General features: G+C 38.0%; 1 protein-coding gene across 2 annotated transcripts in view; it reads left to right on the top strand.

Moving 5' to 3' along the window:
• The first annotated feature begins 7,970 nt into the window (after positions 1–7,970).
• The window catches only part of LOC133630435 (gastrula zinc finger protein XlCGF49.1-like), a 19,450-nt gene continuing 7,298 nt past the window's right edge, over positions 7,971–20,122 (top strand). The window contains exons 1-3 of one of the 2 annotated variants that reach the window (XM_062022026.1): positions 7,971–8,262; positions 13,424–13,494; positions 18,787–18,839. In XM_062022026.1, coding sequence (XP_061878010.1) covers positions 13,490–13,494; positions 18,787–18,839 — 58 coding nt within the window. In that variant the 5' untranslated portion in view covers positions 7,971–8,262; positions 13,424–13,489. Of the gene's footprint in view, positions 8,263–13,423; positions 13,495–17,198; positions 17,306–18,786; positions 18,840–20,122 lie in introns of those variants that run through there. The other variant, XM_062022035.1, reaches the window with a different exon arrangement.

Here is a 20,122-nt window from a genome sequence, read left to right as displayed (position 1 = left end):
AACAGGTATGAAAACAAACAAACAAAAAACAAAGTAATAATAATATTACATGTAAAAAAAATATATGAATAATAAAAAATACAATAATATAAACAGATTGTAAATAAATCAATTGAAAAAAATATATAAAAAAGAAAGAGAAAAACAGTTAAAAAAACAAAAAACAAACCAAAGTAATAAAAATGTTACATGTAAAAAAAAAAGAATAATAAAAAATAAAATAATATAAACAGATAGTAAATAAATCAATTGAAAAACAAACTATAAAAAAGAAAGATAAAAACAGTAAAAAAATAAAAAAAATAAAAAAAATCAAAGTAATAATAATATAACATGTAAAAAAAATAATAATAAAAAATAAAATAATATTAACAGATAGTAAATAAATCAATTGAAAAAAAAACTAAAAAAAAGAAAGAGAAAAACAGGTAAAAAAAAACAACAACAAAAAAACAAAGTAATAATAAAAAATAAAATATAAATAATAAAAAATAAAATAATATAAACAGACAGTAAATAAATCAATTGAAAAAAACTATAGCCATATAAGTAATCTTTTTTAAACAGTACAACCACTAATTCCCTCTATCCATCCATTTTCTACCGCTTATCCTTTTCGGGGTCCCAAGGGGTCGCTCACTAGTTCGAGAAAATAAAATCAGGCTTATGGGGCGTGACATAATTGACCCAGTTTTTGCAGCTTGAAGCCAATTTCTCCAATTTATAATGAATAAAAGCCGTTATCTTCTCCATTTTATAAATGTCCATTGTGATTTCCATCTGTAGCGTCAAAGTTGGGCTCTCCTGTAATTTCCATTTACTGGTAATGCTCTTTACAAGATATTTATTAAGTGTTTATCTTAATTATCTATCTTATCTGTGTGTAGACCCACGAGCCGACCTCGGATAAGCGGAAGAAGATGGATGGATGGATCTGTGTGTAGAATTTGGAGGACAAAAATGAGTGTAGTCCATCTTGGAATAAGTTCATAACATAACAGCCTTATTTCAAAATGGAATAAATCCATTTTTGTCCTCAAAATTCTACACACAATACTCCATGATGGCAGAAAGGTTAGAAAATACTTTAAAAATGAATTTTTTTTTTTAATAAAGAAATCACATGTGCAGTGGGTCCAGAAAGTAAAATTAAAAAGTTTGCCAAAATGAACCTGAAAAACTCTTAGACCATGAGAAACAGAATTGTCTGGTCTGATGAGACAAAGATTGACGTCTTTGGCAGGCATTTGGAGGAAACCAGGCAGCGCTCATCACCAGGTCAACACCAGTGGTGGCAGCATCATGCTTGTGGGGATACTTTTCAGCGGCATGACTAGAGGGAAAGATGCATGCAACAATGTACAGAGACATCCACGATGACGTCCAACCTGATGTAGCTTGAGAGGTGCTGCAAAGAGGAATGGTTGAAAGTGCCCAAAGATAGGTGTGCCAAGCATCGTGTTCAAAAAGACTCGAGGTTGTAGTTGCTGCCAAAGGTGCATCAGCTAAGTATTGAGCAAACAGTCTAAATACTTATGTACATGACACTTTTTTGTTTTTTTTTATTTTTATTTACTTTTAAAAAGCTTTGAAAATGGTTTTGAATTGTCATTATAGGGTATTGTGTGTAGAATTTTGAGGACAAAGTGCTCTCCGGATGCAATCTTTGTGCCCAAAACAAGGTTGCTCGGACAAAATCAACACGTTTCTCTGCACGACAAAAACGAAAAACCCGCTTTCCGGAAAAACAATCAATAAAAGCGACATATTTTTGAATCTGAAATAAAATGATTCGTACACGATTCGAATGATGTGTTTTAACCACATAAAGGACGGGAATCTAACAAAAATGGACGAGAATTGATATCATAGTGGACAATTATGCTGGAGAATCTCGAACAAAAATGTTTGTACAAAATTAAAAGTAAAGTGTTTTAACCCCAAAAAGGCTGAAATCACCCCCAAATCCCCTCTTTGTTCCCAATAATGGATGTTTAGCGATTATCTATCCATCCATCCATCCATTTTCTACCGCTTGTCCCAGTTTATTCTAATATTTGTGGGCCGGAAAAAAAGCAGGCATTACTTATTGCTCCAAACACGCCATTGAAACTATGGCGTCATTATATTGTGCGCCGGACAGATAGAAGTGGAGGGTGTGTGGCAGTTTGTTCACGTATGAAAACATGTATGAAAAGTCAAGGGGGAAAAAAGCTAGCGACTGAAAAGTCTGCGTTCTTGTCCAATGCAATAATATATATATATATACAAAATATAACGTACAAGTACTTATATATGTGTGTGTGTATTGTGGGGAGCACAGATTGTACATCAGAATCCCGGACGAGCCCCCAAATTGTTGCGTCAACCAGCTCTTCCTCCCAGGGAATCTAAGTTACTGGTCAATCCCAAGTTCTTTTGATGACATATATGCTGAGTAAGAAGGACCATCAAGACAGAATTGGAATATTATCAAGTTTTACTGAAATTTCAGGAGATCAACTTAATCAATACATTCATATCGGCTACTCAAGTTGATCTGACATTCGAACGGAAAAGCCAACTCCTTGCACACAAAGAAAGCCCCCACCTCTTCCCCCTTGGAACACTGATAAGGAACAAGTGGGGGAGGTATTCAAATTCCAAAGTTAAGAAACTAAGCAGGTATCTGAGGACAAAGAGAAACTGGTAGACTATACAAAGGGAAAGTACTAGCTGCTCCAAACATGGCTATGAATAGAGAAATAACTCTTAAACATATATGCATTCTCCACAGTATTTATATATATGTATATACTACACTTTACGTCTTCGCTGAGCATAAAATATAACACGTTTTCAAGCCTGAGATGTAAATGATGATGATGTTGTTTGTGTCGTCCTCTAGTGGTCAAACTACTTTATCACAGCTGCAATGCGTGAGGAGGAAAACAATCAACGAGACTAATTATCTTTAAATGTACCCCCAAGACACAGCAACTGAGTATAAGACGCACCGAAGCCACGCAGAAGTAGAAAAAAAACAAGACGTTCCGTTCAAATGCAGCAGATAACATTTCATTTGGTGGTTAACGCACAGAAGAGGAAATGAGGTCACAAATGGGATCACTAAAACAAAAGCACGACACTCTGAGAAAAACTTTCTTAATAATTCTGTTTTTCCGTCCATCTAATTCGACCACAATATTTGCCATTCATTTAATTGTATGATTTTATTTTTTCAACCATTGTTGAATCGTAATTCCAGACTGGAAACATATTTGTAACGTTAACGTTTCAAAATATCTGACATGTTTGCTGCGTTTATGGATTCCAACACTGGATATTTAATGGTTGTGTTTATGCAGAGTGCGCGTTCACATTGAAAGTTGCTATTTGCTCACACGTGCATTTTTCATAGCAGAAAATATAACAATAATGATGTCACCACTTCTTTTAAAACTGTGGATATTGTTCACAATTACTAAGTTTACGTAACAAAAAAAACAAGAAACAACAATTTGCTGTCTTCTTCTTCATCGTATGGGCAGCTGTTTTCCGGCACCCGGACCTGAGGCCGAGGGTCCATGCCTTTTACCACCCCAGGCCCGGGGGGCCCTCCCGTTCATATGTCAGGACACACAGAAGTGAGCCAGGTCACCGAGCAGTCATCCAGGTCCGCCAGGCCACGCAAACCATTAGGAGCACGATAAATCGGGCAACGCAGGATCACGTGGTCGGCAGTCTGCTCCTCCGCGCCACACTCACACGTCGCGTTAGGTGCTAAGCCCCACTGGAACATGTTTGAGCGAAAGCGACCGACACCAGTTCGGAGGCGGTTAAGCCTCACCCAGGCCACTCGTGGTAGTGAGAGGCCTGGTATTGAGCCGGTGTCAGGTATGAAGTCACGGAGTCTGGAGGAGATGGTATGCTCCAGGTCCGTGCTCCATTTGTGATTCGCCCAGTGAGCCGCCCTGATGTTGTTGTCACTGCATTGCTGCAGGAGCTTCAGGGCGGCTGGTACCAGTGGGTCTCTGGAGGGGAGGCGGGGCGTTGGCTCTGAAGAGAGTGTGAGCCTTTCATGGAGCAGGTGGTTCTCATCCATGTTTGCCCGGCCCGCCAGAGTTGCTACAGCACCTTGGCGACGAAGCTCAGCGGGTTGGATGCCTGCTAAGATGGGCAGTAGCTCCACAGGGGTGGGGCGCAGGCATCCAGTGATAACACGCAAGGCTTCGTTGATCGGGACATCAAGTTGTTTAGAGTGAGCACTGCGCGCCCAGACAGGTGCGCAGTACTCAGCAGTTGAGTAGACCAGGGCAAGTGCTGCTGTTCGCAGAGTTCTTGCCCCGGCACCCCAACCGGACCCGACCAACCGTCTCAGCAGTGAGACGCGGGTGTTGAGTTTCTTGCGTGTTGCCAAGAGGTGTTTACGGAAAGTGAGCGACCTGTCCAGGGTGACCCCAAGGTATTTAGGGTCAGGGCGAGGGTCTTCAGGTGTAGGACGAGGCCGGCATAGGGTAAGGGAAGCCCCATCCGGCTTCCGCACCTCGAACCTGATCTCACGATCCGCTTCCCAATTGTATAGGTGGAAAGCTTGTGTCACCGTCTTGGATTCGCTGAGCTTCAATCTCCAGTTATGGAGGTAAGCCACTAAAGTCTCCATGTCCTGGCTTAGAGTTCCCTCCAAGGCCTGCCAGTCCCTGTCGGAGTGCAGCAGCGCGAGATCGTCTGCGTATGCGAACCTCCGTGAGACTGTGGCAGGCAGGTCGTATGTATAGATGTTATACAGGAGGGGAGCCAGGACAGATCCCTGGGGGACGCCATTTTTCAGGCGCCGCAACCTGCTTTTATCTCCGTTACTGGTGGTGAGAGTAAAGCTGCGGTTCCAGACAAGCTCCATGATCATTTTGACCATGTGCCTGTCTGGAAGCAGGCGGAGAAGTTTGCAGGTGAGGCCGCGGTGCCAGACTGTGTCATAGGCAGCAGTCAGGTCTATGAAGACGGCACCGGCCTTCTTTTTCGCCTCAAAGCAGTCCTCGATGTCCTGGGTAAGGAGGGCGACCTGATCCACCGTGGACTTCCCACGTCGAAAACCCGCCTGCTCCCGGGGGAGGTGGGGGTCTATGATGGGCTCGACACGGGCGTGAATCAGGCGCTCGAGGACTTTAAAGGGGACGCAGAGCAACGAGATTGGTCTGTAGCTCGTTACGTCATCCTTTGGCTTGTTCGGCTTGGGGATAGCGACAACAGTGGCCCTTCTCCAAATCCTGGGGATCCGGAGTTGGCGCAGGCAAGAAGACAGGAAAACTCTCAGCCAGGACTTCATTGCAGGGGCAGCGTGGAGCACGAGTTCTGGGCAGATGTTGTCAGGCCCAGCAGACTTGCCTGGTTTGGTATACTGGAGGGCAGCTGTGAACTCCTCCGGTGAAAACTCACCGGAGATGTTACACTCGCTAGATGTTGTTGTCCTCCAGAGGTCTGCAGTTTCCTGGCGCACCGCCCGGGAAAAATCTCGATTTATCCCGGTATATGCCCCGTTTTTCACAACCTGTGCTGCAATAGCATTTGCGGTAACGGGGCATGTTCGGGGTGCGCGCTCAGACCTACCAGTCAAGTTGTTCAAAGTGCTCCACGCGATACGGCTAGTGTGCGAGAAGTCGATGGAGTGGACTGCCTCTTTCCAGCGCTGGTGCCTCTTCCTTCCAAGAGTGGAAAGAAGGGCAGTGGCTGAATTGTTAGCCTCCGGGCCATAGGAAGCCCGGAGGAAGGCGCTGTAGAGGGTCTCGCACTCGCCATCCCAGCATGGTTTGTAGTTCTTACGCCGGCCGCGTGGGATGGCTTTTTTGGCCGCAGATGTTAGTGCCCTAGAGAAGTCCTGGTATGCCTCGTCCACGTTGGGTGTGTCTGGTGGTGGGAGACACCGTGTGGACTTGTTGGTATGGAGGCGATAGAGTTTCCAATTGGCCTTCCGGAAGTTCCATCGCTTCATCGGTCCGCTCGGAACTGTTGTCACGAGGTCGGGCACCGATATCAGCGACGGTCGGTGTTGCGACCTGGGGAACATTCCTAGAACACGTCTGTCGGGGAGCTGGGTGTCCACACCGACACTCACGAAAGCCAGGTCAGGGTTCGTGTCAGTGTTATGCCGAGCGGAGTGAAAGCTGGCTGGGCCCTTCGGGTTGTAGAGAAGGTTGAGCGAGTTGCGCTCTGCCCAGTCAGAAAGAGTTTCCCCGCTCGGTGAGGTGGTACTGTATCCCCACCGTGTATGCCGGCAGTTGAAATCACCAGCATATACACACGGTGGTTCAAGCACTGGCAGTGACACTGGCGTGAGTTGTGAGGGTGGTGGTTTGTAGACGTTGACAATTTTGCTGTCATGTTGTTGTTATGATAAATTATACATGCAATGACAGATAATGCTAACTTTTATTTATTTTTTTAATTGAACAACAAACATACATTTATAATTCACACAAAAGTCCAGACACTTTCAATATCAAGGAAAGAAAACAAAAGCAAATACATATAAAGTATTAAATATTAATAAATAATAATAATAATAATAATAATACCAAAAAAAGACAAAAAGGGCTCCCTAAAAAGTTGAGCTAAGGAAAATAAGGACAAGATATATTACATACCCAATTCTTCCCAAAATTAAAGAAATACAATTTAAAATTATTAATGGGATATACCCTTTAAAGGATTTTTTTTTAAACTTAAATGGAACGTGGAGGTTTTTATTTTTTTTAATTTTAAACTTAAATGTAACATGGAGGTTTTTTCTTCTTCTTTCTTTTAAACTTAAAAGTAACATGGAGGTTGATGGCTGTTATATCTTTTTTATTTTTAAATGTTTTTTTTAATTGAACAACAAACATACATTTATAATTCACACAAAAGTCCAGACACTTTCAACAACAAGGTAAGAAAACAAAAGCAAATACAGATAGAGTATTAAATAATAATAATAATAATAAAAAATAAAAAAAGACAAAATAGGCTTCCTAAAAAGTTGAGCTAAGGAAAATAAAGACAAGATATATTACATACCCAATTCTTCCCAAAATTAAAGAAATACAATTTAAAAGTATTAATGGGATATACCCTTCAAAGGATTTTTTGGAAACTTAAATGTAACGTGGAGGTTTTTTTTGTTTTGTTTGTTTTTTAACTTAAATGTAACATGGAGGTTGATGGCTGTTTTTTTTGTTTTTTTTTAATTGAACAACAAACATAAATGTATAATTCACTCAACGGTCCAGGCACTTTCAACATCAAGAAAAGAAAACAAAAGCAAATACAGATAGAGTATTGAATATTAATAAATAATAATAATGAAAAAATTTGAAAAATATTATAATAATAAAAAAAGGGCTCCCTAAATCACTTGAAATGTTTTTAACAGAGATATCAATTTAAGGGCTTTTGTACTCTTAATTATTCTCCAAGATTTGATTGATAATTGTAAACCATTAAGCCAATTAGAAAATTCAATGACAGCTAATGCTAACTTCTTTTTTTTTTAAATTTTATAAACTGCAACAATTAAAAACAATCGAGAAATAATAATAAACTATTATTTATTTTTTATTTTTTTATTTTATTTTTTTTATTCTATTCTATTTTATTTTTATTTTTTAATAATAATAAACTTGTTTTATTTTATATTTTTGTTTTTTTATAAACCTTTATTTAAAAACTGCAACATTTACAAACAATCGAGAAATAATAACAAACATTTTTTTTTTAAATGTTTATTTATTTTATTTATTTATTTTTATTTTTTTTTAAATAATAATACTTATTTTTATTTTTTTTATTTTATAAACCTTTATTTATAAATTGCAACATTTACAAACAGTTGAGAAATAATAATTAAAAAAATAAGTACAAAAACAGTACAAAAACAGTAATAATAATAAGCTAACCAAATCGATGTTAGGCTAACACGTCACGTGATACGTACGTACGTAGTTACGTCCTACGTCATTACGTCTTTACGTCCTAGTCGAGGGCGGGCTTGAGATCCATTGGAAGGTTAGCGCCCCCTGGCTTTGTTGTGTACATGTTGCAAACAACCTTTTTCAAACAAATACTTGTTTCATTATGTGGATTTAAAGACTAATTACTTGGCTTGTCTCGGAACAAGCAGCAGAAAGATGTCACTGTCGAGTGCGTAGACATCACTAGCATGCTAAGCTAACTAGCATGCTAAGCTAAGAGGAGGAACCCAGGAAGGAACATCCGAGACAAATTAGGCGTTTAAAAGCATCATTGCAGGTGTGTAATGTGTGTGTGTAGTGAGTAGTGTGTAGTGAGTAGTGTGTAGCACAAGTATTTGAAGGTGTAGTTTAAAGTGCATGTGTCTGTCTGGATGACATCCATCAGACGTCCAGCCTGGCCGACTGTTAGCCTCTTCGTCCCCGGCATCGGAAGCCCATAAGGCGGCTGTGTCAGCCCGTCAAGACGTTAAAGTCATTTTACTGTGAAGGGCCTAACATCTGACATATTTACGGTTATTCACTGTAAAAAAAAAAAAAAAGCATAGATTTTACGGTACAAAAAAAAAGGTTTACTGTAAAATGAACAGGTAACGTTTTTGTCTATTTAATACTACTAATAATAATAATAATAGCACTTTACATTGAGCAAACAACCTCAAAGTGCAATTAAACAACAACAACGCTCGAACCACAAATTGCTGCCCCAAACAAGTACAATAAATAGTACAAAAAAATACAACAGCCTAATAGCTAGAACTAGCACACATATATCCAAAAACAAAAAGGCTCTTTTAAAAAGAAGGGTTTTTAAGCCTTTTTTAAAAGCATTTCGGTGGAAATAAAAACTCCATACAGTGAGGTCCACAAGTATTTGCACACCCTGCAATTTTGCAAGATCTCCCTCTTCTAAATTAGGGAGAGGTGTGCAATGTTCATCATAGACGTATTTCCACTGTTAGAGACATCATCTAAAAAGAAAAATCCGGAAATCACATTGTATGATTTTTGTATGATTTATTTGTATGTTACTGGGTTCATAAGTATTTGCACACATGAGAACATCAGTGGTAATATTTAGTGCAGAATGCAATTACAGAGGTCAAAGGTTTCCTAGAGTTCTTCAGCAGGTTTGCACACACGGCAACAGGGATTTTGGTCTACTCCTCCACACAAATCTTCTCTAGATCTGTCAGGTTTCGGGGCAGTCGCCGAGCAACATGAAGTTTCAGCTCCCTCCAAATGTTTTCTATTGGATTTAGATCTGAACCCTTTTTCGATTACACATGCACCTCCTGGTACCCTAGCACCTCCAAAACCCTCCAATCTAAACTCCAAACATCTCAGAACAAGCTAGTCAGGTTACTTCTAGACCTCCACCCCAGATCACACCTCACTCCTACCCACTTCTCTAAAGTGGGCTGGCTCAAGGTGGAGGACAGAGTTAAACAACTTGCACTGAGCCTAGTCTATAAAATCCGCTACACCTCCCTGATACCGAAGTACATGTCAAACTACTTCCTTAACGTAAATGACCGCCATAACCACAACACCAGGGGGAGCTCCACTAACCACGTTAAACCCAGATTCCGAACTAACAAAGGTCTTAACTCATTCTCTTTCTATGCCACATCAATGTGGAATGCGCTCCCAACAGGTATAAAAGAAAGGGCATCTCTATCCTCCTTCAAAAGCGCAATAAAAGTTCACCTCCAGGCAGCTACAACCCTAAACTAACACCCTCCCTGGATTGCTAATAATCAAATGTGAACAATCAAATGCAGATACTTTTTCTTATGCCTTCTGATCTCTCTCTCTCTCTCTCTCTCTCTCTCTCTCTCTCTCTCTCTCTCTCTCTCTCTCTCTCTCTCTCTCTCTCTCTCTCTCTCTCTCTCTCTCTCTCTATGTCCACTACTTGATGTCCATATCCTACCCCCCCCCCCCACACCCCTGATTGTAAATAATGTAAATAATTCAATGTGATTATCTTATGTGATGACTGTATTATGATGATAGTATATATGATAGTATATATCTGTATCATGAATCAATTTAAGTGGACCCCGACTTAAACAAGTTCAAAAACTTATTGGGGTGTTACCATTTAGTGGTCAATTGTACGGAATATGCACTTCACTGTGCAACCTACTAATAAAAGTCTCAATCAATCAAAAAAAGACTGGCTAGGCCACTCCAGAACCTTGATATGCTTGGTATGGATCCACTCCAGAACCTTGATATGCTTGGTATGGATCCACTCCAGAACCTTGATATGCTTGGTATGGATCCACTCCAGAACCTTGATATGCTTGGTATGGATCCACTCCTTGGTTATCCTGGCTGTGTGCTTCATGTTGGAAGACCCATCTTCAATGCTCTGACTGAGGGAAGGAGGTTTTTGTCCAAAATCTCTCAATACGTTCATCTCCTCCTTAATAGTGCAGTCGTCCTCTCCCCTTTGCTGAAGAGCACCCCCAAAGCATGATGCTACCACCCCCATGCTTCACTGTAGGGATGATGATACTCATCCTCCTTTTTCCTCCAGTGGAAAAAGACAAGTGGAGTTTATACCAAAAAGTTGTATTTTGTTGTCATGTGACCACATGACTTTCTCCCATGACTCCTCTGGATCATCCAGATGGTCATTGCTGGCAAACTTCAGACATGGGCTGACTTAAGCAGGATAAACTGCATGATTGGAAAGCACTATACTGATAGTAGCCTTGGAAACAGTGGTCTCTTCAGCTCATTCACCAGCCTTGGAAACAGTTGTCTCTTCAGCTCATTCACCAGCCTTGGAAACAGTTGTCTCTTCAGCTCATTCACCAGCCTTGGAAACAGTGGTCTCTTCAGCTCATTCGCCAGCCTTGGAAACAGTGGTCTCTTCAGCTCATTCACCAGCCTTGGAAACAGTTGTCTCTTCAGCTCATTCACCAGCCTTGGAAACAGTGGTCTCTTCAGCTCATTCGCCAGCCTTGGAAACAGTGGTCTCTTCAGCTCATTCACCAGCCTTGGAAACAGTGGTCTCTTCAGCTCATTCACCAGCCTTGGAAACAGTGGTCTCTTCAGCTCATTCACCTGCTCCTGCCGTGTAGTTCCTCACTTTTCTTCTCATGAGTGACGCCCCACGAGGAGAGATCTTCCATGGAGCTCCAGTCCGAGGTAGCTTAGCAGTCATGTTTAGCCTCTTCCATGTTCTAACAGTTGATCTATTCTCACCAAGTTGCTTCCCAATTGTCCCATAGCCTTCTCCAGCTTTGTGGAGCTCTACAATTTGGTCTCTGGCCTCTTTTGACAGCTCTTTGGTCTTGCCCATGGTAGCAGTTGGACCTTGACTGACTGTGGGCTGCACAGGTGACTTTAATGCTAGGTTCACACCAACGGCGCTTTGACGGCGCTTTAAAGCGGCAAGCAAAGCGGCGTTAAAGCGTGACAAAGCTCAGCAAAGCTTGACTCAAAGCGTAGGAAAGCTTAACAGATCTTGGTTCAAAGCGCGGACCCAAGTCTACAACTACAAATAGGAAGTGACTGTGATATTGACTAGTGACATTGAAACTTAATGTAAAACCAACACAGGATTACAAATCCATTCTCTTTTGCATCATTGCCTTTTTTATACGATGATCATTGTTTCTGTACTTCTGCTGTTTGATGTTACAGTTTGACATTACTGTCTATCATTTTTCTGTATGAAAATGTAAACAAAAATGGTTCTTAACTTTCTACTTTGTGGACAATGTTGATCCACTCTCTTGTATCATCTCATACAACATAATGTACCCTTTGTCATATGAAGCCCACATGATGTAACCTGATTGGTGAACAGTGATACTATTTGTGCTTTTTTGTTTGGTCAAGTTTGTTGCTTGCTGTACATGTTGTTAACATCTTCCTTAATAATAAAGAGAATATGTTACGTTTAAAAGAAATGCCTTTTATTATTGTCAACTAGCATAAGAAATGAAAGATAGATATTTATTAAGATGACAAAGAAATAAAAGAAATGAAGATATAAAACATAATATAACGGGAAAAAAAGAGAAATTGAAAAAATAAATGAATATAAAAAATGTGTGGAAAACAGTATACTGAGTTTTTCACATTTTTTTTAACTTATTTGTTTATCATATTTCTCTTTTTTATTACATTATGTGTTTTATCTTGTATATAATAAAACAAAAAGAGAAATCAAATAAATAGATACATCTAAAAAATGTGGGGAAAACTTAGTATACTGAGTTTTTCACATTTTTTTGTTATTTTTATCTTATTTTCTTATTTCCTTTTTTTTCTTATTTTTTTGTCATATTTCTCTTTTTTATTATATTATGTGTGCGCACGCAATTTATTCATCAAAGTCACAAAATAATAATCGCATCAAAGCGTAATAAAGTTCAATAAAGCTTAATAAAACATATCAAAGCGTGATTTAAAGCACATCAAAGCGGGATCAAAGCGGCATCAAATCGTGAGGAACAGTAACAAAGCGGGAAAGAATTCGTATCAGAGCGTATCAAAGCATAACATTACTTCGGAGATCGGGATATTCGTGGAAAAATTGACAAAAATGACGGCGCTTTGCTCGCCGCTTTAAAGCGCGGCAAGCGCCGTTGGTGTGAACCAGACCTAATGAACTCTAAGGGTGGTGGGTGGGTGATTAGTTGTGGGGTCAAGGTGGACTTTTTTAAGGTAGACTGACAGCTCTTTGAGAGTCATAATTCTTGCTGATTCTCATGTGTGCAAATACTTATGAACCCCAGTAACATACAAATACATCATTAAAAAATCATACAATGTGATTTCCGGATTATTCTTTTTAGATGAAGTCTCTAACAGTGGAAATACATCTATGATGAACATTGCACACCTCTCCCTAATTTAGAAGTGGGAGAACTTGCAAAATTGCAAGGTGTGCAAATACTTGTGGACCTCACTGTATATTCATTATTTGGTGACCAGTTTGTTTGTTTTTGTACCGTAAAATCCACATATTATTTCTACAGTGATTGATTGATTGATTGAAACTTGTATTAGTAGATTGCACAGTACAGTACATATTCCGTACAATTGACCACTAAATGGTAACACCCCAATAAGTTTCTCAACTTGTTTAAGTCGGGGTCCACGTTAATCAATTCATGGTACTTTTTGTTCATAAATTAATTTAGAAGTCATACGTTGTGGTATCTATATTTGACTTGTTCTGTATGCATATTATTGTATCACAATTGTACATGTTGTTTAGACACTTATACATTCTGGTATGTTGCAACATTAGTACTATACTTTATTATATGTTATGTAACATATTAAATTAAGTCATTTCGGAATGTGTTTGTTTTGACATTCAAGCAATAATGCATTTGTGAATAATTTTAGCTCAATTACATAGTGAACTGTTATTTGACTTTGCTCATTTCCGGTCTTCTCCTCCCTTGTAGGTTTCCGTAGTTTCCTGCGCGCGTCTTAGCCCCTCCCACTTTTCCCTTCACTCGCAACTCTCTCTGATGAGGTAAGTCGAGTTTGGAATGTTAATTTTTAAATTTTTTTTAAATTTTTTTTATTTTTGGTGGAATTTTATAAACCTTTTTTTTTAAACTGCAACATTTACAAACAATCGAGAAATAATAATAATCAAAATAGGTACAAAGACAGTACAAATCAGCACAAGGGGGTTGTAAACTCAATAAAGTAACTACAATGGAATGCAATATATATAAATATATATATATATATATATATATATATATATATATATATATATATATATATATATATATATATATATATATATATATATATATATATATATTAGAGATGTCCGATAATATCGGCCTGCCGATTATCGGACATATCGGTATCGTTTTTTTTTTTTTGTTTGTTTTTTTTAAATTAAATCAACATAAAAAACACAAGTTACACTTACAATTAGTGCACCAACCCAAAAAACCTCCCTCCCCCCATTTACACTCATTCACACAAAAGGGTTGTTTCTTTCTGTTATTAATATTCTGCTTCCTACATTATATATCAATATATATCAATACAGTCTGCAAGGGATACAGTCCGTAAGCACACATGATTGTGCGTGCTGCTGCTCCACTAATAGTACTAACCTTTAACACTTCATTTTACTCATTTTCATTCATTACTACTTTCTATGTACCGTATTTTCCGCACCATAAGCCGCACCTAAAAACCACAATTTTTCTCAAAAGCAGACAGTGCGGCTAATAACCCGGTGCGCCTTATATATGGATTAATATTCATATTTATTTTCATAAAGTTTAGGTCTCGCAACTACGGTAAACAGCCGCCATCTTTTTTCCCCGTAAAAGAGGAAGTGCTTCTTCTTCTACGGTAAGCAACCGCCCCCATAGAAGAGGAAGCGCTTCTTCTTCTACTGTAAGCAACCGCCAAGGTGAGCACCCGCCCCCGTAGAAGAAGAAGCTCGCGGATATTTAATTTCATTTGTTTTTCTGTAAAGACAACAAAATGTCTCCTACTAAGAGACACGCGTACAAGGTTCCACTGACTTTTGATATTCCTGTGAACCGCACTGTGGATACAACGGGAGCACGTACGGTGAATATTCGCACCACAGGGAATGAGAAGTCGTCCTACTGTGGTTGTAGCTTGCCATGCTAACGGCCAGAAACTTCCACCTATGGTGATATTCAAAAGGAAGACCTTGCCAAAAGAGAACTTTCCAGCCGGCGTCATCATAAAAGCTAACTCGAAGGGATGGATGGATGAAGAAAAGATGAGCGAGTGGTTGATAGACGTTTACGCGAAGACACCGGGTGACTTTTTTCACGCAGCGCCGTTCCTGTTGATCTATGACTGCATGCGCGTCCACATCACAGATGGTGTCAAAAAACAAGTGAAGCACACCGAAGAAGAAGAATTCGAGGGATTTGTAGATGAGTAATAACTTCAGAAAGTGAGCTTTAAATGTTTATTTTGTGTGTTGTGTGACACTAACGTATGAGCAACGTTGAGTTATTGATGTTGCTATTGCTCTGCACTATTTTGAGTGTTACTATTTTTGTGATTGCACATTTGCACATTACATTTTGGGAGTGAACAGAGTTGTTAGAACGCTGGTTTGTAATATATTATTAAAGTTTGACTGACCTATCTGACTGTTTTGTTGACATTCCCTTTAGCGTAGCGTAGGTGCGGCTAATAGCACGGGGCGGCTAATAGGTAAACAAAGTTTTGAAATATTCCGTTCATTAAACGTGCGGCTAATAACACGGGGCGCCTTATGGTGCGGAAAATACGGTAACTGTTTTTATATTGTTGTACTTTCTTTTGTATTCAAGAAAATGTTTTAATTTATTTATCTTTTTTTTTTTTTTTTTAAAAGGACCTTATCTTCACCATACCTGGTTGTCCAAATTAGGCATAATAATGTGTTAATTCCACGACTGTATATATCGGTATCGGTTGATATCGGTATCGGTAATTAAAGAGTTGGACAATATCGGATATCGGCAAAAAGCCATTATCGGACATCCCTAATATATATATATATATATATATATATATATATATATATATATATATACATATATATATATATATATATATATATATATATATATATATATATATATACCGTATTTTCCACACTATAAGGTGCACCGGATTATAAGGCGCACCTTCAATGAATGGCCTATTTTAAAACTTTGTTAATATATAAGGCGCACCGCATTATAAGGCGCACCGCATTATAATAGACGCTACAGTAGAGGCTGGGGTTGCGAGACCTGTTGTAGCTCAATATTGGTCCATATATAAGGCGCACCGGATTATAAAGCGCACTGTCAGTTTTTGAGAAAATTTGAGGTTTTTAGGTGCGCCTTATAGTGCGGAAAATACGGTATATATATATATATATTAGGGGTGTAACGGTACGTGTATTTGTATTGAACCGTTTCGGTACACATATTAAGTAGCGTAACGCACGTTGTGTAAACAATGCACACCGAGGCACAACACACGGCATGCTAGCAGCTAACGGGCTAGGATAGACTGACCATACGTCCTCTTTTCACCGGACATGTCCTCTTTTGCCGAGCTGTCAGGGCGGAGTTTCTTAAATGCCTCAAATGTCCGGCATTTTGAGTCCGGGTTGCGTGTATTTTCAATGTACGTTCAGGGTTAAGAAGGGGTTAAAAACAAAACAAACAGCAGCATTGGTGAGGGAGGGGCAGAGAAAGAGAGAGAGAGAGTTATGATAAACGCGCATGCGTCGCCAGGCTCTGCTTTTTATCCATAGATTTATCACATTTAATGTTTTATTATCTATAGCAGGGGTGTCAAAAGTGTGCATTTGCGGCCCACAGCTAATGTTTTAAAGGCCCACGGCACATTCTAAAAATACTATTCAAATAAACAAAAACATAACAAAAGTGAAATAAAAAAGCTTAAAGGTTAAATGTCATTTAGAAAAAGTTGCAATGTTGACTAATAAAACAAAGCTGTTTTTTTCTCTTTCAAACTGTCATTGCTCAAAACATAATATTGAATCAAAATCAATGTTATTATGAATTATTGACCTATCCAAGGTTCCCATTCCTTCACATCAAATATTACACTAAGACAAATATTTTTGGTGGAAGATTTTGCAAATTTGCTAAATAAATAACCCAAAAATTTATATTTTGTTGTTTTCTTACTGTACCGAAAATGAACCGAACCGTGACCTCTAAACCGAGGTACGTACCGAACTGAAATTTTTGTGTACCGTTACACCCCTAATATATATATATATATATATATATATATATATATATATATATATATTTATATATATATATATATATATATATATATATATATATATATATATATATATATATATATATATATATATATATATATATATATATATATATATATATTTATATATATATATATATATATATATATATATATATATATATATATATATATATATATATATATATATATATAAAACAAACAAAGTGCAAAGTCATAGGCTCACACAATTTCAGTAAATAACTTCAATGTGGAACACAGCATCATTGTTTTCACAGCTTTTAATGTAGAGTTCTAATTCTTTTTTAAAGGCACAAAAGAACAGGTCGGGTATTGAGAAACTTACATTTATGAATATAAAACTTAGCCAATAGTATAACGAGGTTGCAAAGGTAAAAATTCATTTTCACATTTGTGTCCATACAGTGTAAATCCAAATAGCACATCTTTAAAACCAAGCAGACATTTGTCATGAATATTGTCCAGGATGAAGCCACAGATAGTGAAGGAGTGCTCTCACAAGTATAAAACAGGTGCTAAACAGTCTCTGGATGCATGCTACATAAGGTGCAACATGCATGCTACATAAGGTGCAACATGCATGGTACACAAGGTGCAAAATGCATGGTACATAAGGTGCAACATGCATGCTATAAAAGGTTTGGAATGTTAGTTTCTGACAAAAAACACCCGTTGATGTCGTCATCCTTGTTTACTCCCGTGATGCGTTGTTATAATGTTGTTTACTCCCGTGATGCGTTGTTATAATGTTGTTTACTCCCGTGATGCCTTGTTATAATGTTGTTTACTCCCGTGATGCCTTGTTATAATGTTGTTTACTCCCGTGATGCCTTGTTATAATGTTGTTTACTCCCGTGATGCCTTGTTATAATGTTGTTTACTCCCGTGATGCCTTGTTATAATGTTGTTTACTCCCGTGATGCCTTGTTATAATGTTGTTTACTCCCGTGATGCCTTGTTATAATGTTGTTTACTCCCGTGATGCCTTGTTATAATGTTGTTTACTCCCGTGATGCCTTGTTATAATGTTGTTTACTCCCGTGATGCCTTGTTATAATGTTGTTTACTCCCGTGATGCGTTGTTATAATGTTGTTTACTCCCGTGATGCCTTGTTATAATGTTGTTTACTCCCGTGATGCCTTGTTATAATGTTGTTTACTCCCGTGATGCCTTGTTATAATGTTGTTTACTCCCGTGATGCCTTGTTATAATGTTGTTTACTCCCGTGATGCCTTGTTTTAATGTTGTTTACTCCCGTGATGCGTTGTTATAATGTTGTTTACTCCCGTGATGCGTTGTTATAATGTTGTTTACTCCCGTGATGCCTTGTTATAATGTTGTTTACTCCCGTGATGCCTTGTTATAATGTTGTTTACTCCCGTGATGCCTTGTTATAATGTTGTTTACTCCCGTGATGCGTTGTTATAATGTTGTTTACTCCCGTGATGCGTTGTTATAATGTTGTTTACTCCCGTGATGCCTTGTTATAATGTTGTTTACTCCCGTGATGCGTTGTTATAATGTTGTTTACTCCCGTGATGCCTTGTTATAATGTTGTTTACTCCCGTGAGGCCTTGTTATAATGTTGTTTACTCCCGTGATGCGTTGTTATAATGTTGTTTACTCCCGTGATGCGTTGTTATAATGTTGTTTACTCCCGTGATGCCTTGTTATAATGTTGTTTACTCCCGTGATGCCTTGTTATAATGTTGTTTACTCCCGTGATGCCTTGTTATAATGTTGTTTACTCCCGTGATGCCTTGTTATAATGTTGTTTACTCCCGTGATGCCTTGTTATAATGTTGTTTACTCCCGTGATGCCTTGTTATAATGTTGTTTACTCCCGTGATGCCTTGTTATAATGTTGTTTAATGGTCACTGCAGGTTTTACGGGCAGGTTTTGGTGGCACATTTGTTTGTTTTGCAGTGTCACGTGTCCCCACAATGTCGTCTGTTTTGTTATTAAAACTCTTTGTTTCTTTGTCTGTGTAGGAAGATGAGGCACAAAGGAAAACTGAGAACGATTATTTTCATTTCTACTTCAGGTTTGTGTATTTCTTTACGTTTCTTTTTACACTTTATGTCGCTTTTGTTCAACTCCTCTCTTTACTTTGGCCACTAGTCGGCACTGTTTTCCACGTCACATATTATTGTCATAGTCTTCTTTTAATTGCTGCCTTGCAGGTTTATATGGAAGCTCTAAAACCTGTATCACCATATATACTGCTGCCTCTTGAGATGATGACATACATCGTGGTATGTTACATATATCATGGTATGTTACATATATCATGGTATGTTACATATATCATGGTATGTTACATATATCATGGTATGTCACAGATATCATGGTATGTTACATATATCTTGGTATGTTACATATATCATGGTATGTTACATATATCATGGTATGTCACAGATATCATGGTAGGTTACATATATCATGGTATGTTACATATATCATGGTATGTTACATATATCTTGGTATGTTACATATATCATGGTATGTTACATATATCATGGTATGTTACATATATCATGGTATGTTACATATATCATGGTATGTCACAGATATCATGGTATGTTACATATATCACGGTATGTTACATATATCATGGTATGTTACATATATCATGGTATGTTACATATATCATGGTATGTTACATATATCATGGTATGTTACATATATCTTGGTATGTTACATATATCATGGTATGTTACATATATCATGGTATGTTACATATATCATGGTATGTCACAGATATCATGGTATGTTACATATATCATGGTATGTTACATATATCATGGTATGTTACATATATCATGGTATGTTACATATATCATGGTATGTCACAGATATCATGGTATGTTACATATATCATGGTATGTTACATATATCACGGTATGTCACAGATATCATGGTATGTTACATATATCACGGTATGTTACATATATCATGGTATGTTACATATATCATGGTATGTTACATATATCATGGTATGTTACATATATCATGGTATGTTACATATATCATGGTATGTTACATATATCATGGTATGTTACATATATCATGGCATGTTACATATATCATGGTATGTTACATATATCATGGTATGTTACATATATCATGGTATGTTATTTGGCAACCCCATCCCACCTCAACCTCCTCATAGTCTCTCTCAGGGAGAGCATGTCCCAAATTCCAAGCTGCTGTTTGGATAGATAGATAGATAGATAGATAGATAGATAGATAGATAGATAGATAGATAGATAGATAGATAGATAGATAGATAGATAGATAGACAGATAGACAGATAGTTAGTTAGTT

This window comes from Entelurus aequoreus, linkage group LG02 (assembly GCF_033978785.1).
Source record: "Entelurus aequoreus isolate RoL-2023_Sb linkage group LG02, RoL_Eaeq_v1.1, whole genome shotgun sequence".
In the NCBI taxonomy this organism is placed as follows: domain Eukaryota; kingdom Metazoa; phylum Chordata; class Actinopteri; order Syngnathiformes; family Syngnathidae; genus Entelurus; species Entelurus aequoreus.
This window is presented reverse-complemented; position numbering and strand designations above follow the sequence as displayed.